The following is a 14,296-nucleotide window of genomic DNA, read 5'->3' as shown; positions in this document are numbered from 1 at the left end:
GACGTTAAGATAGAATAGCACACTAACAGTTATAATCGAAAGATTACATTGAATTCAGTATGTTCACGACCTATATTCATGAGATTTTTATCTATAAAACCCTTAAAAGCTCTAATTATGCACTATAATTGCAAATGAAAAGATGTTTTCATCAACGCATCATAGATGTTTGCAAAGTCATCATGGAATCTTTGAAAGGGTACGACAGCCCATAATATATTCATATGCGCATTGAAGCAGATAGAAGACATTTTGAATATTTGTGAATTTTGAGTAAATAAACAATTAAACTAAAGATGTATTATACATTATAAATATATTCTGTCAGTTTTTGTCGTTGAATTTAATCTTTCAATTAGTGTATAGTGTATATTATAATCCTAAAAATTTACCATTTAAAAAAAAGATAAAAAGGCGCCAGTTGTGAAAAACAGTTATATACATTTATACAACTGTGTTAAATTATTGAAAATAAAACCAATAAATATATATTACTTTTCTAACAAAAGAAGTTGTACAAATATATTCTACAAAAATAATACTATAAATTGAGCTAAATAAATAAGAATTTATGCTATAAAATTTATTTCTTTTATTATTATATAAATAAAAACATTTCAACTAAAAAACTGTTATACAAAATTGTTGTTTTAAATTCCTAGAAAAATAATTATATTAAAAGTTGCCAACTAAATAAAAATTTATGTAATAAAATTTTATTTTATTATTTCCAATATTAAGTAAAATTATATTTAATAAATCGCAATATAATTAAAATAATAGGGCGTATATCTAAAACGAACTTATTTTATAAGTTAACTAAATATACAATATACACATTTCTAACGCTTTAGGATATATTTATTGAAAGACAATTTCTCATATACTCTAAATCACATAAAACAAATTTACACCAAAGCAAAGTATAAAAACTTGGAGTGCCCGGGTTGCATTAAGACGTGTATATTTTTATAAATATATATATTATTATGATATAATATATTGTTACTGCAAAGTTAGTTTGAATTAAGGGCGAAAGAAAAGAGATCTTTGTGAAAGAAAAATATATACTTTTATTTCTCTTCTTACAATGTCCGCGCTTGAAGAAACGGTTGACTAGACTGTTTCGACAGACCGAACATTCTGGACTGTTCAACTGAACATTTGCTCTCACTCGCGGAAAAGATCGGAGCGAGACTTTATATGTCATGGACATTAACACGCAGAAAATATAAAATAAAGAACGCGACAAACTCATGCCTTAATATATATGTTAATGATAATATATGTAGATAATATGTAAATGTATATGTATTCAAAAATTAAAATTTTAATAGACTTAGAGTAAATCATTATATATTTTTTGATACATATTTTTGTATAAAACTTAATAAAATTTTATATAAAATGTAAATTACGCAAAAATTTTTTCAAATTATACATTCTGTAAGATATACTTTGCAAATCAAAGGAATTTTAATTGCACCAAACTAATTATGAATTGAGATATTGCAGTATATATACAGGTCCCATAATTCGCGAATCACAAGTCATGTGCATATATAAAGCATGTCAAAGTGACTAGAAAAGTCCTTTATCATTTTGCGATTTTCCTATTAATTATTGAATCATTAAAAAGATCGGCCAATCTGCGCCTTATACAAGCGCGCGACGAGAAGAGGCGTCCTACTATAATGCGAGCGCGCGGTGAAGCAGTTGGAGAAGCGTTACGAAGGCTATGTACGAGCGAACGCAGGAGCCTCGTGTCGAACTATTCTCTCTCTCTCTCTCACACATACTCTCTATCTCTCTTTCTCTTTTTCGAGCGCGGGGCATAGAAAGTATTATCGTTTCCACATCACTTTGCGGTAGATAACACGGTGCATTTTTTCTACAGTGGTACCTCCAATAGGTTTAATTCACTCTCATATTTTAATGTAATGATTGTTTGAAGTGCCTTCTTCGTTCTCGTAAACAGAATTCGGCTCTTCGAATAATATTGCGCGTCGCGCGATACGCCGTTTCCAGCGATATTAAAAGCTGCTTACATTGCTTTCGTACTTCAGTTTCTGTACCACGCCGGTATTCACTACCGGCTACTAACTAAATTTTTATAAAATTATATACAAAATAATCAAATACATTAAGGCAATTGCGCCGGCCAAATGAACGGGCCACTTCTACCGAGCCATCTGTTCGGATAATGCGCGTTTAAATATTCGCAAACCTAGTGTGCGAAGTGTATAGGAGACCTGTCATGTTCAAAAATTCTGTTTTTATATTGAGAGAAACATCCTTAAGGAGAATCATGAACTCATTTTGAAGGAAATTTATATATGTTTTCCTATTTAAATGTGACGGTAGGAAATAAGGACCAATCTGAAAATTACTAAATAAAATAATTTATCAAAGTTGCGAAAGAAAATTCTTTAATTAATTAAAATTTACTATTACGATTCGGTTCGCTGTTATTCCTGCTCATACATTTATGCTTGCCCATCGATATCTGAACGCGCGCTCTCGAATGGAGTGCGGATTGTCTTCCGTCCGTAATAAAAATGTTATGATTATTAAATTATGATTATTAAATTATGAGTATTAAATTATGATTATTAAAAACTGTTCTGGCTGAAGGTTGCTTCATCCATTCAGAATTCGGTTGGGAAAAAATCGTTTTGCCGACACTGAGTGAGAAACTCTGTATATTTCGCTGACTATTAATATTTATTTTTCTTTTAATAACGCAAAAATATTAATTAAAGATAATAAGAATATCTTCACAAAAATAGATGCGCTTTTGATTATCAGCGTTTTGAATAGCCGAGTATTTTGCCATCGCAATAATTATTGTTTTTATTTCGTGTTTTTTATTTTTTATTGAATGAATGAAATGAGTGAGGTCAAAAATAATAAATCTAGAAATAATAGTTATGAATAATCAATTTTAATAATAACAAATGTATTAGAAAATAAAATAGAAAAAAAAATTAAATAGTATAAGTGACAATTTGTAGTATTCGCCGATCATGATGTTTTTCGGTATTGAGTGCGTATGCTGATTGCAAGGATATTAAATTACGCGTGAACTAAGAAATCGTCCCGCATAAAGATAAGCCGCGGTACAAGCGTTTGAAAAAATAAACGTTTGTAAAAAGTCAACTGCGTTCATTTATTATTGGTCATTCCTTTTCGATCGTTATTTGTTGTTTCACCATAGTATGCGCCCCGCGACGCATACTGCGACTATACAGTTTGTAAAAAGTCTTCAATGCAGGAATATAATGCAGAATAATATACCGATATGATTATTGCATATGGAGCAACCGGACAAAATGCTCGAGCCGCGGCTCATCTCTACGCGGAGCGATTTTCCGAGCGTGAACGACATCCTAATTATAATGTGATTTTGAGATGTATTCATCGCGCTAAAAACTCGGGAACTCTTATTCCAAATCATCAAAATGCTGGTGTACCAATGCATTACGGTGTAAACGATGAAGAAAGGATTTTGAGAACATTTGAAGAGAATCCTGGGAATAGTGTGTCATGTCGCTCAAATGCTCTGCTTATCTCGACAAATAGTATAGTATACCATACTCTACGCCGAAACGGGTTGTGATCGTATCCTTATCGGTAAGTACAATAACTTTTGGCGAGAGATGAAGAACAACGAATCTATTATTGTGAAGGTATTATCTTATTACTTTCAATTAATATTTTTGTTATTGAAAAAAAATAAATATTAACAGTGAAACATACACAGGGTTTCTCGCTCAGTGTCGGCAAAATGATTTTTTCCCCGATCGAATTTTTTGGATGGATGAAGCAACCTTCAACCTGAACGGTGTATTTAATAATTTTTTATTATGGGCGGAAGACAATCCGCACGCCGTTCGGGAGAGCACGTTCCAATATCAATGGTCGATAAATGTATGGGCCAGAATAACAGCGAACCGAGTCGTAAGTAAATTTTAGTAAATTAAAGAATTGTTTTCCCAGCTTTAATAAATTACTTTATTTGCAATTTTTAGATTGGTCTTTTTTCCTACCATCACATTTAAATGGGAAAACATATTTGAATTTCCTAAAAAATGAGTTACCGATTCTTCTCGAGGATGTACCTCTCGATGTAAGAATGGAACTCATCTTTCAATATGGGGCTCCTGCGCATTTCGCTCGCCGAGTTTGCGAACATTTAAACGCGCATTATCCGAACAGATGGATAGGTCAAGGTGGCTCAATCATTTGGCCGGAGCGATCGCCAGATCTTAATGTACTAGATTATTTTGTACGGGGTCACGTTAAAAATTTAGTTGAATACCGGCATGATGGTACAGAAGCTGAAGTACGAGAAGCAATTCTTGCAGATTTTAATACCATTACGCCGGAAAAGACGTATCGCGCGACGTGTAATATCATTCGAAGAATCGAATTCTGTTTACGAGAACGAAGAAGGCACTTCGAACAATTATTACATTAAAATATGAGAGTGGCTTAGATCTATTGGGGATATCACTTTAAAAAATGCACCATGTTATCTACCGCAAGATGATGTGGAAACGATAATACTTTCCATGTCTCGCGCGCGAAAAGAGAAAGAGAGATAGAGAGTGAGAAAGAGAGAATAGTTCGACGCGAGGCTCCAGAGTTCGCTCATACATAGCCTTTGTAGCGCATCTCCCATTGCTTCGTCGTGCGCTTAGTATCGCATTACAGTAGAATGTTTCTTCTCGACGCGCACTTGTGTAAGGCGCGGACTGGCCGATCTTTTTTAATGAATATCTCAATAATTATTAGGAAAATCGCAAAATGGTAAAGGACTTTCCTACTCAATTTGACATGCTTTATATGCATATGACAGGTGATTCGCGAATTATGGGACCCTGTATATTTTTAAATATTGTACGTGAATGATAATATATATAAATCAATGCTTTGCCAGATAATTTGTCTATTATTCATATATTATATATGTTATAATAATATATTTAAGAAATAATAATATAGGCAAAGCATATTTTAACAACAATTTGACGGAAGGTACAATTTTAGCATATTTTTTAGATTGAAACGCTCATGAAGCGTAACGTTACGCGCGATCGGCGGCTCGGCCGCAGAGCCTTAAACGGTAGTGGGGATCAAAGCGTCGGTTCAGATATCGGCCCGAAAAGGGCAACTAACTCCGAGCACTGCATTAAGTTAATAAATTTATATGGTTTATAAAACATATAGAGTCGAAATAGAAACACATTTTTTATTAAAATACTTTTTATAGTATAAACTCACAATGTTGAATAAACTTATCAAAAATCGATTGTTTTACATGTTATTAAAATAATATATAGTAAAAAAGAATGATATAACTATAAAAACTTATCTTTTAAAAAAATGTAAAAAGGCGCCAAGTAATGTGCCAGATGTAAAAACACTTATGTAGTAATGATATCCGAATCAAGAAAACTGTTGTAGAAAGTTGTTTTAATCTTTTACAAAAAGTGATATTGAAAAATTGCGCGCCAATTAATAAAAATTTATGCTACAAAATTTGTTGATTATTATTTCTATCATATTAAAAAGATACTATATCTAAATTGCAATGTCTTTTAAAATAAGTGAAACATATTTAAGTATAAAAAATTTTTAATTAAAAAACTTGGTGTTGCTAATTAATCTATTTGTTACATTTTGTTAACTTGCAAAATATATATTAAAACCAATAAATAATTAATTTAATTTAAAATTATGTTTAATTTAGTTTAATTTACCAATCAAATCTATCTAATCTATTAATCTATCTAATCAAAATAATTGCAATGCAAATCTATCAAAAATACATTAATTTTAGCATTTTGTTTAGTTTAAGAGAGCCAAGTTTTTTATAAAAATTTTTTTAGACTTAAATACGTTTCACTATTTCACTGTATTACTTGTTAGATTTATTTGCACAATACCCCATATTATGTGAAAATTAGTTGCATCAATTATATAAAATATTATTATATTAAATATTTATATTTTATATAAAAATTTATTAAGTTTCATATAAAAGCATGTATCAAAAATAAAAAAGTATATATTTATATAATAACTTAAAATCTACCAAAATTTCAATTATATTTTAATTTTAGTAGATTTTTAAATTATTATATATATATTTCAATTATATTTAGAAGTTTTTATACCTTGCTTTGATATAAATTTGTCTTATGCGATTTAGAATTTATGAGAAATTTTTTTTCAATATAAAAATAATTATATCCCAAAGCCTTAGATACGTGCATATTGTGCATTTAGTTATTTAGAAAATAACTTTTATTTTAGCTATACTATTACTTTAATTATAATGTGATTTATTAAATATAATTTTTCTTAATATTGAAAACAATAAAATAAAAATATTTTATAGCATAAATTTTATGCTTTTAGCGCATTTTTGATATCATTGTTTTTATAGGAAATTTAAATAATTATTTTATAATTATTTTCATTACAGAAGTATATTTATTTAAAAATGTTATTATTTAAATATAATATTTTTTCACATAATGCGTGTACTTGGCGCCTTTTTTTACCTTTTTTTTAAAAAGGTAATTTTTTTAATAATATCATTTTTTTAATAATATCATTCTTCTTTTTTCATCAAAATATAATTCTTTTTGCTTATTTTTATTTTTACATTATATATATTTATTTATTTATTTTTATATTTATTTTTACATTTTCGTTACATATTTTTATGTATTTTTTATATTTTTTATTTTTTGGTTGCGGTACTTTTACACAATGCATCTCGCCGTTACAACGCGTAATCTTTGCTTCGCGTGACTTGGCGCGAGATGAAGAACTTTTATTTTTCACTTTTTGCGATATATCAATATCTCTTAATATTATTTCATGATATTTTTATTTCATCTATTGCATTATTGTATTAAAAATTATTAATGTCAATTATCAATTAAATTAACCTTGCCTAATAAATCGCCTTGTCAAATTAACCTGTCATTCATTAATATCAAAATCTTGTCAAAAGCAGGTACGAACAGTAACATCATAAAGCGCCATTAACGCAATCTTATGGCAAACGCTTCAACCGTACAAATTTTTGTACATGCGCATTGGGGACTTGGGGCGGCGATGATGACGGAGACGTATCTTAAATAAAATTTTAGACATTTTGACTTTCCATTATATTATCTTCGTTCACGATATAGGTAGAAAAAAGTAAAGATATTTTTTATTACATAATTCAAATCCAAGCTATCAATTGAGCCTACTATGTTTATATATATTATATAAATAATATATATTATATAAATTATATGAATAATATATATTATATAAATAATCTAAATTGTCTCCATACATGCAAAGGATTTGTCCTACCGTGTGGCATAATTGCTTATTATTTCTATCCAACAATACCTGTTGAGTCAGTTGGTCACCAATTAAACAGTATCCAAAAGGATAACAAGCGCTGTAGCGGCAAAAATATAAAAGTGCAACAAGTCGCCATTTCCGAAACCTGTAAGTTCTAACAAATATAAAATGTCATTTATAAATATATCAGAATGTTTCCTAAATCGCAATCAAGATTTTTTGTGAGCAATTTGGAATCAATATTTCTCTCGCAGAAGTGTTTATTATAAGCTTTTTATTCATTAGTTATATGAAGGACATAAAAGAGCTTATATTCTTATTGAAGAAAAATCTTTTCTAACTTTGACAAAAATTAAAATAATATAATATAGCAGAAAAAATCACATAATTAATGATTAAATTAAACAATATATACAATATATACAATATCCCTCCTCCCCAAATATATATATATATATATATATATATATATATATATATATATATATTGTTATAATACATTTTACATAATGCTATTAACTAAAATCTTAATAAATTTAATTTTTTATAATAACAATTAAATGATAATAGTGATACATACTGTTATGACATAGTACAGCGAAATAGCCAATACAATACTATTGCCAAGAAGTTCATCCAAAAGAATTAAATTGAAAATATTATCCACGGATTTCGCCATCCTTTAGCGGCCATAGTATTTCAATAAAATTATGCAAATAAAAAAGAGAATTAAGTATAGAAAAAAAACAATAAATATTTGTATAAGTGTCTTATTATTTAAAAATATAACTGTAATTATTCTTACCACATTATTTTGAGATGCATTCGAACAAAATTACAAATTCTATTTACCACTATATCTTGTGAGTATGTTCTAATATTTCTGATACGGTATGATAAAATGGATAATTCCCCACAAATGTGGAACACTAAAATAACTATTAAACAAATCGCCGCCATGTGACAAATAGCGGCATAAACCATCGGGAATAAGTACAAATACATTAATATATATGTATAACTATTAGTAGTGTCGACAAATGTATGCACTCTGTAGGGTAACATAAAAGATTCTGTATCGTTATGTAACACTGAAAAAAAAATTAAGAAAATAAAAATTTTTTATATAGTAAAAAAATAACATTGTAGTGTACAGTAGTTAAAAAATACATAATGACTAATAATTAATAATAATCATTTTCATCTATTATTTTACAATGATAGATTTTTTAATTACTCATACATTACATTATATCAATTTAGTAAACCAAAATAATTTATAAATTTTTAATAATATTGTTTAAAATTATTAAATATTGTAAATACAATTTACACTTCTTTTCTTATGATTAGTTAAATAAATTTTGTGTACCTTTATCGCTAGTTGAGAAACGTAAAAGCGGTCTAAAATACAACGTCATGATTGTAATGAACATGCCAGTAATCGAGCCATATGTAAATATCTTGGACGTGTAATTATAATTATAGTAAATTCTTTCTTCTTCAGAATTTTCAAATTTGCGATCCTTCATATCCTTTTTAATCGCATTAATTAGATGCTTCAACAAATTACTATAACGAATCAGCCACAATATCGTAAATGTCATAGTATATGCTACTGTTTCCACGAGATTCATCACTATCAGCTCCAGATTACCAAAAACATCATAAAGATTAGTATATGCCATAACAAGATATAGAATATAATATGATATATAAATTGCGAAACGAATATATGTTCGTTTGAACGGCCATACTCCCCCAATGGAGAAAATACGTTCTAAATGAATAAATAAATCTTCAATATCGCCGACTTTGATCTGTAATACAATTTTTATAACAGAAGTTGTTGGAAATAATACACACACAATAGTTAGAGATTGTGCCTTAAAAATATATATTATAATAAAAAATATATATACTATATATTATAACAGTTATATATATTATAAAAAAATATATTATAACAGTTAATATAATAGTGTAACGATATTAAATAAGAAACTGGCAAATAAGAGCCGAAACTCGGTTATTATAGAGCAAACTTTTGGTTATTTAATTTCATTGACAAGTATGCATTAAATGTGATCGTTTCTTGGTCCATCTTCAGCATAGATAGCAATATATAAAAATTAATTTCGTATTCAAACCTTAACATGTTTGACATACAATAAACTAATCATGCTAATCATAATAAACATTATACATAACATCATCTTTCAGACAAAACCATTTTCGTATGAACAATTTGTTTGTACATAGGCGGCCCAATAATAAAGGTACAGTCATTGATTATACGTGATCTGTGCGCGCGCGCAATCTCAAGGTCACAGGCATGTTACAGGCATTGTTACAGGAAGGAAAAGATTAATAGTCATGCAAACATTGTAGTCTTCCATCTATCGAAGTTTGATAAGTAAATAAGATGGCCAATATGACTGAAAATTATTATCCAAATTCGAGGTGCGCGCAGTTATAAGATTTTTGCAAGCAAAAGACTGAATGAGAGTATGATTCATTATTCGATTAGTGAATGTTTATGGCAAGAATGTTTTAAGCTGAATGATATTTTTTGAATTTCTTACATCACATGCATACTTCTTTTCTTAAAACATTCACTAATCTAATGATGAATCTCATACTCAGATTTACATCTTTTGCTTGAAAAATCTGATAACTGCCACACTTCAAACTTAGAAATAATTTTTAATCACCGACTATTTTGTTCGCTTGTCAAACTCCGATCAATGGATAAGATAACAACGCTTGCATATTGTTTCTTTCTCTCATGTTTATAACTTCGAGGTTGCGTGTAGAAATTACGTATAATTAACGTCTATACTTTTATCGGCTCGCTCTCGTGTTATTTATTATTTAAATTTGATCATCTATTTTTAAATTACATATTATATTTACATATATATATTAGGGTGATTGTTAAAAAGTTATTGCTGCCGCACCCTAAAAGAGTAATAATTGATAAAAAAAGTTCTGCAAAACCTCAAATCTGTAAATTAAAAACGCGTGCCTCTTAAAAAGAAAAGTTTGAAAGACGTTTTCTTTTATTTTTGCTTTGTTAATTAGCTGTATCAGCAGTTCAGAAAAATTTTTTTACAATGCAACAAAACAATTAAATTTTAATGAATTTTTTATCATACAAAATATAATAATTTTATTCAATAAAAAATAATTATTATATCAAATATATTATTCAAATAATCAGTAATTATAAATATTTATACGTTATTTAACAAATTGAAACTTGTAAAATTACATCTATTTATTATACTAAAAATGATAAGCAAAATCTTGAAAAAAGATGAAAAGAATGGAAAAAAAACAGATTATTAAATTTGTATTTTTAGCTGTTCCCTTTAATTTATAGACTTGGGGTTTTACAGAACTTTTTTTTCAATTATTACTCTTTTAGAGGGCGGCAGCGATAATTATTTCTTTAACAATCACCCTAATATATACAGCAGTGTGTGTGTGTGTGTGTGTGTGTGTGTGTGTGTGTGTGTGTGTGTGTGTGTGTGTGTGTAGTGTGCACAGAGTGTAACAAAAAGTTAGGAATAAATTAAACAGCGTATTTAAATAAAAAATAAAAATTCAATAAAAAATAAAAGAGTTTTTCTTATATAAAATTATGTTCTACGGACCTTCGTTTTCAAGGTATAGAGCGGTAAAGTTTTTGTTTGACTTTTGAATAAAAGAAAATAGTACAATAAAATTTTGTTTGTAGTTTAAATTAATAAAAATTTATTAAACATAAAAAAATAATTCCCTATCTCATTCAGTGGCGTAGATATGAAATTTGATGAGACTATTACAAAAAATATTTTTGTAGTAAAACATTAACTTCTTACACTCATGGCAAATCGAATTGCAGTTTTTCAACTGATAATCCGTAACAGCGACTCGTTTTTTGCAATCACTTATATGCCACGATTATAAATACGTAATAGTCAAGATGTAAATCTGGACATTAAACATTTGTGTAATGCTCATTTTATCAATCTATTATTTTTTAGATTTGATATGTGTGTGTGTGTGTGTGTGTGTGTGTGTGTCGGCTTGATATTTAACAACCTAATAGCTCGTCTGTTATTAGGCTGTTATTAATTATAATTTTTCTTGTTGCATCAATTATCTTACTGTCTCATGCAATCAAAAGCAAATCTGTATTTTTGTTTCTTACATTCTATCTTTCATTTTCTTATAATTTGTATAAAAACATTAAACGTTTTTAACATTAGTATAGATAGTTCTTAAACTTCTCAATTTTTTCAATAAATACTTAGCAATATTTTCCACGTAATTATCTTTGTAAATGGCATAGAATGCAATTATTTTATAGAATACAATTATTTTATAGAATGCAATTATTTTATAATTTTTGTCAATTAGAGAGAAATATTCTAATTAAAATGATCGACGGAACTTAGAAATTTTGTATCTATCTGTCTATTGCTTGATAGATTTGTGATAGCTGTTACGTCTAGTGGACTCTACGATTCTATTCTTTCCCACGATTCAAGCATACACAAGGTTTTGGAAAAACTATAAACATAAAAAATGCATTAAGCAATAGCTGGCGAGTACAATCACTTTAGAAAATATAAGCTTAAAACACTTGGATAACATAAAATAATAAAATGTTGGAGACTACAGCATCCGCTTGCACTGAAATTTCATATTTTAATGCTAACCAAGTGATAGCAAAGCGGAAAAACTGATACTTTTTTATCGCGAGGAATTTCATAAAATGTAAAAAACGATCAAAGGTAGCCCACCAAAAACGCACATATTAACGAAACCGCACGTGCATTAGAACTAGGCTAACAAACAAGATATACACGCATTATCATAAACTCAAATGACCAGTAAAAGTTAATCCGTTTTATAATGAATGCCACCGACCATATCGAAAACCCTAGAATTTTTTATTTTAAAAGAGCTTCTATTTGTAGACAAATTCAACAACACTCCAATTCGTTATATTTTTTTAAATTACTTAATAGAGAGGGTAAAAAAGAATTGTGAAACGATCTAACAAAAACTGCTCTTCGTTAGATATTTCTATGGGGGTATCTACTCTCTTTTCTAAAAGGGTAAATCGAGTATATAAATAGGTATTTCTATAAAAAAAAAATTAAGTGAAGAGGAATTGAGTGTCTTGTTGTACTACAGTATACACGATTTTATCCGTAATTGTACCTGTTTATCCCCCATTTTTCCACTTGATCTGAGCATATATAACCTCGAAGATTCTTATTCGCGTCATGCAATTACGCTATCGATCTGAAATTGATTTGTGCCTTAATGAAGATGTTTCAAAACTTAGTTGTCAGTAATATTTCTCAAGTTCTTCGGCCGTTATTTACCTGTGAATTTTCCACGGCACATTTATGAAGTAGCATCCGTCGTATAGCCAGTCTTTGCCGTTCAGTTGCGCTTGCATTTGTGGCATCAACAAATATATCAAAAAAGTAGTGATACGACTTGCGATAATTCTCTTCTCTTTCTCCTCTTCTTTGTTCCATTATTTTTATTTTTCATTGTTACTAATACTTACCTGCGGAAAATTAAAGAAGACCTAATAAATAAACTACATACAATCAGAAAATAGGCAGAATAGACGAATGCGAGAATTTGTTCAAGTTATGATACAAACTTTGCACATTTTGACACTTTAAAGTAAAATTCTATTTTTTAATTTGTTCACATCGCCTCTCTCTCTCTCTCTTTTTGCTGTTGAGAAGATGTCAAATATCGCTCCGTAAAAGTGTTAACTTTTAAGTGATTAATAGTCAGAAAGAATGATAAAAAATAATTAAAATCATTATTGCATAGACTGGAATTAACCATGAATATTATCTATCCAGATTGTGAGTGTAAAAGCGACATTTTATGTACGGGACATTGAAGTCTCGACAGGTAGGCATTAAAGATGGATTGAGAAAGTTATTGAGTGAATCACCGTGAGTTAGATCGCATGAAACCTAAGATAAAAATTGTCAACATTAGCAAAGAAGAAATAAAGTTGAATGACGATTTAACAGATACAATCAAAAAGCAGAATAAAATTGCGGTAAATAAACGATTTCATATACCAATAATGAAGAGAATAGTTAAAGAGATGAAAAATAATAATCCAATTCGGAAGAAGAAGAATGAAAGAAATTTCGTAATAATTGAAGCAGATGAAAAAACTTATGAATTAATGTTAAGTAAAAAAAAAACGTACGATAGAAAAAATATTCTGCGTTCAATCATATTAGTGTTAAAAATGTTTTAAATGCTGCAGTTATCATCATATTGCAAAAATTGCATACAAAACGGAACATGCCACAAATGCAGAAAATCATAAAATAAATACATTGCGACTAAGAAAAGATATGTACATTGTTCAGACAAAATTCAAAGATACGATCTAAAGATAATGATGAACACTTAATCCGGAACTTAATTCGATATTTAAGAGAACAATACAAGAAGAGAAGCAGAGAGCAGGCTGAGAGGATATTAAATAACAACGAGGAAAAAAAATAATATTATAAAAAATAAAATAAAAAAAGAGAGAGATACAGCATGAAATTATGAAGAAAATCAATTCTGCAATTATAGTATTTGCGGAGATTAGATTGAATATTGAAATTGAAAATAGTGAAATAAATGTATCGGGTTATAGTATTATTAGATGTGATGCGGAAAATAAAAGTATAGAAAAAGCGGTTTTATATATAAGAGATGATGTTAAATGTGAAATATTATTAGCAAACAAAATAATATTAAACTGCAATAATATCAAATCTATAAATGGTGATAAATCCGAAGGTGCGAGTAAAAAAATTATTTATTGAATTAATTATTGAAAATAAAAGAATTATGGAAAATTTTGAGATGATTAAAATAAAAG

General features: G+C 28.5%; 1 protein-coding gene across 1 annotated transcript; it reads right to left on the bottom strand.

Moving 5' to 3' along the window:
• Positions 1 to 5,138: 5,138 nt before the first annotated feature.
• LOC126850949 (uncharacterized) lies at positions 5,139 to 9,181 on the bottom strand. Its single transcript, XM_050594439.1, is given in 6 exon segments — positions 5,139 to 5,189; positions 7,384 to 7,462; positions 7,464 to 7,531; positions 7,958 to 8,057; positions 8,183 to 8,468; positions 8,750 to 9,181. Coding segments are annotated over 6 exon segments (900 nt in total). The 5' UTR covers positions 9,066 to 9,181.
• Positions 9,182 to 14,296: the final 5,115 nt, after the last annotated feature.

This window comes from Cataglyphis hispanica, chromosome 7 (genome assembly GCF_021464435.1).
Source record: "Cataglyphis hispanica isolate Lineage 1 chromosome 7, ULB_Chis1_1.0, whole genome shotgun sequence".
NCBI lineage: Eukaryota > Metazoa > Arthropoda > Insecta > Hymenoptera > Formicidae > Cataglyphis > Cataglyphis hispanica.
The sequence above is the reverse complement of the archived record's forward strand: the minus strand, read 5'-3'. Positions and strand labels throughout refer to the sequence as shown.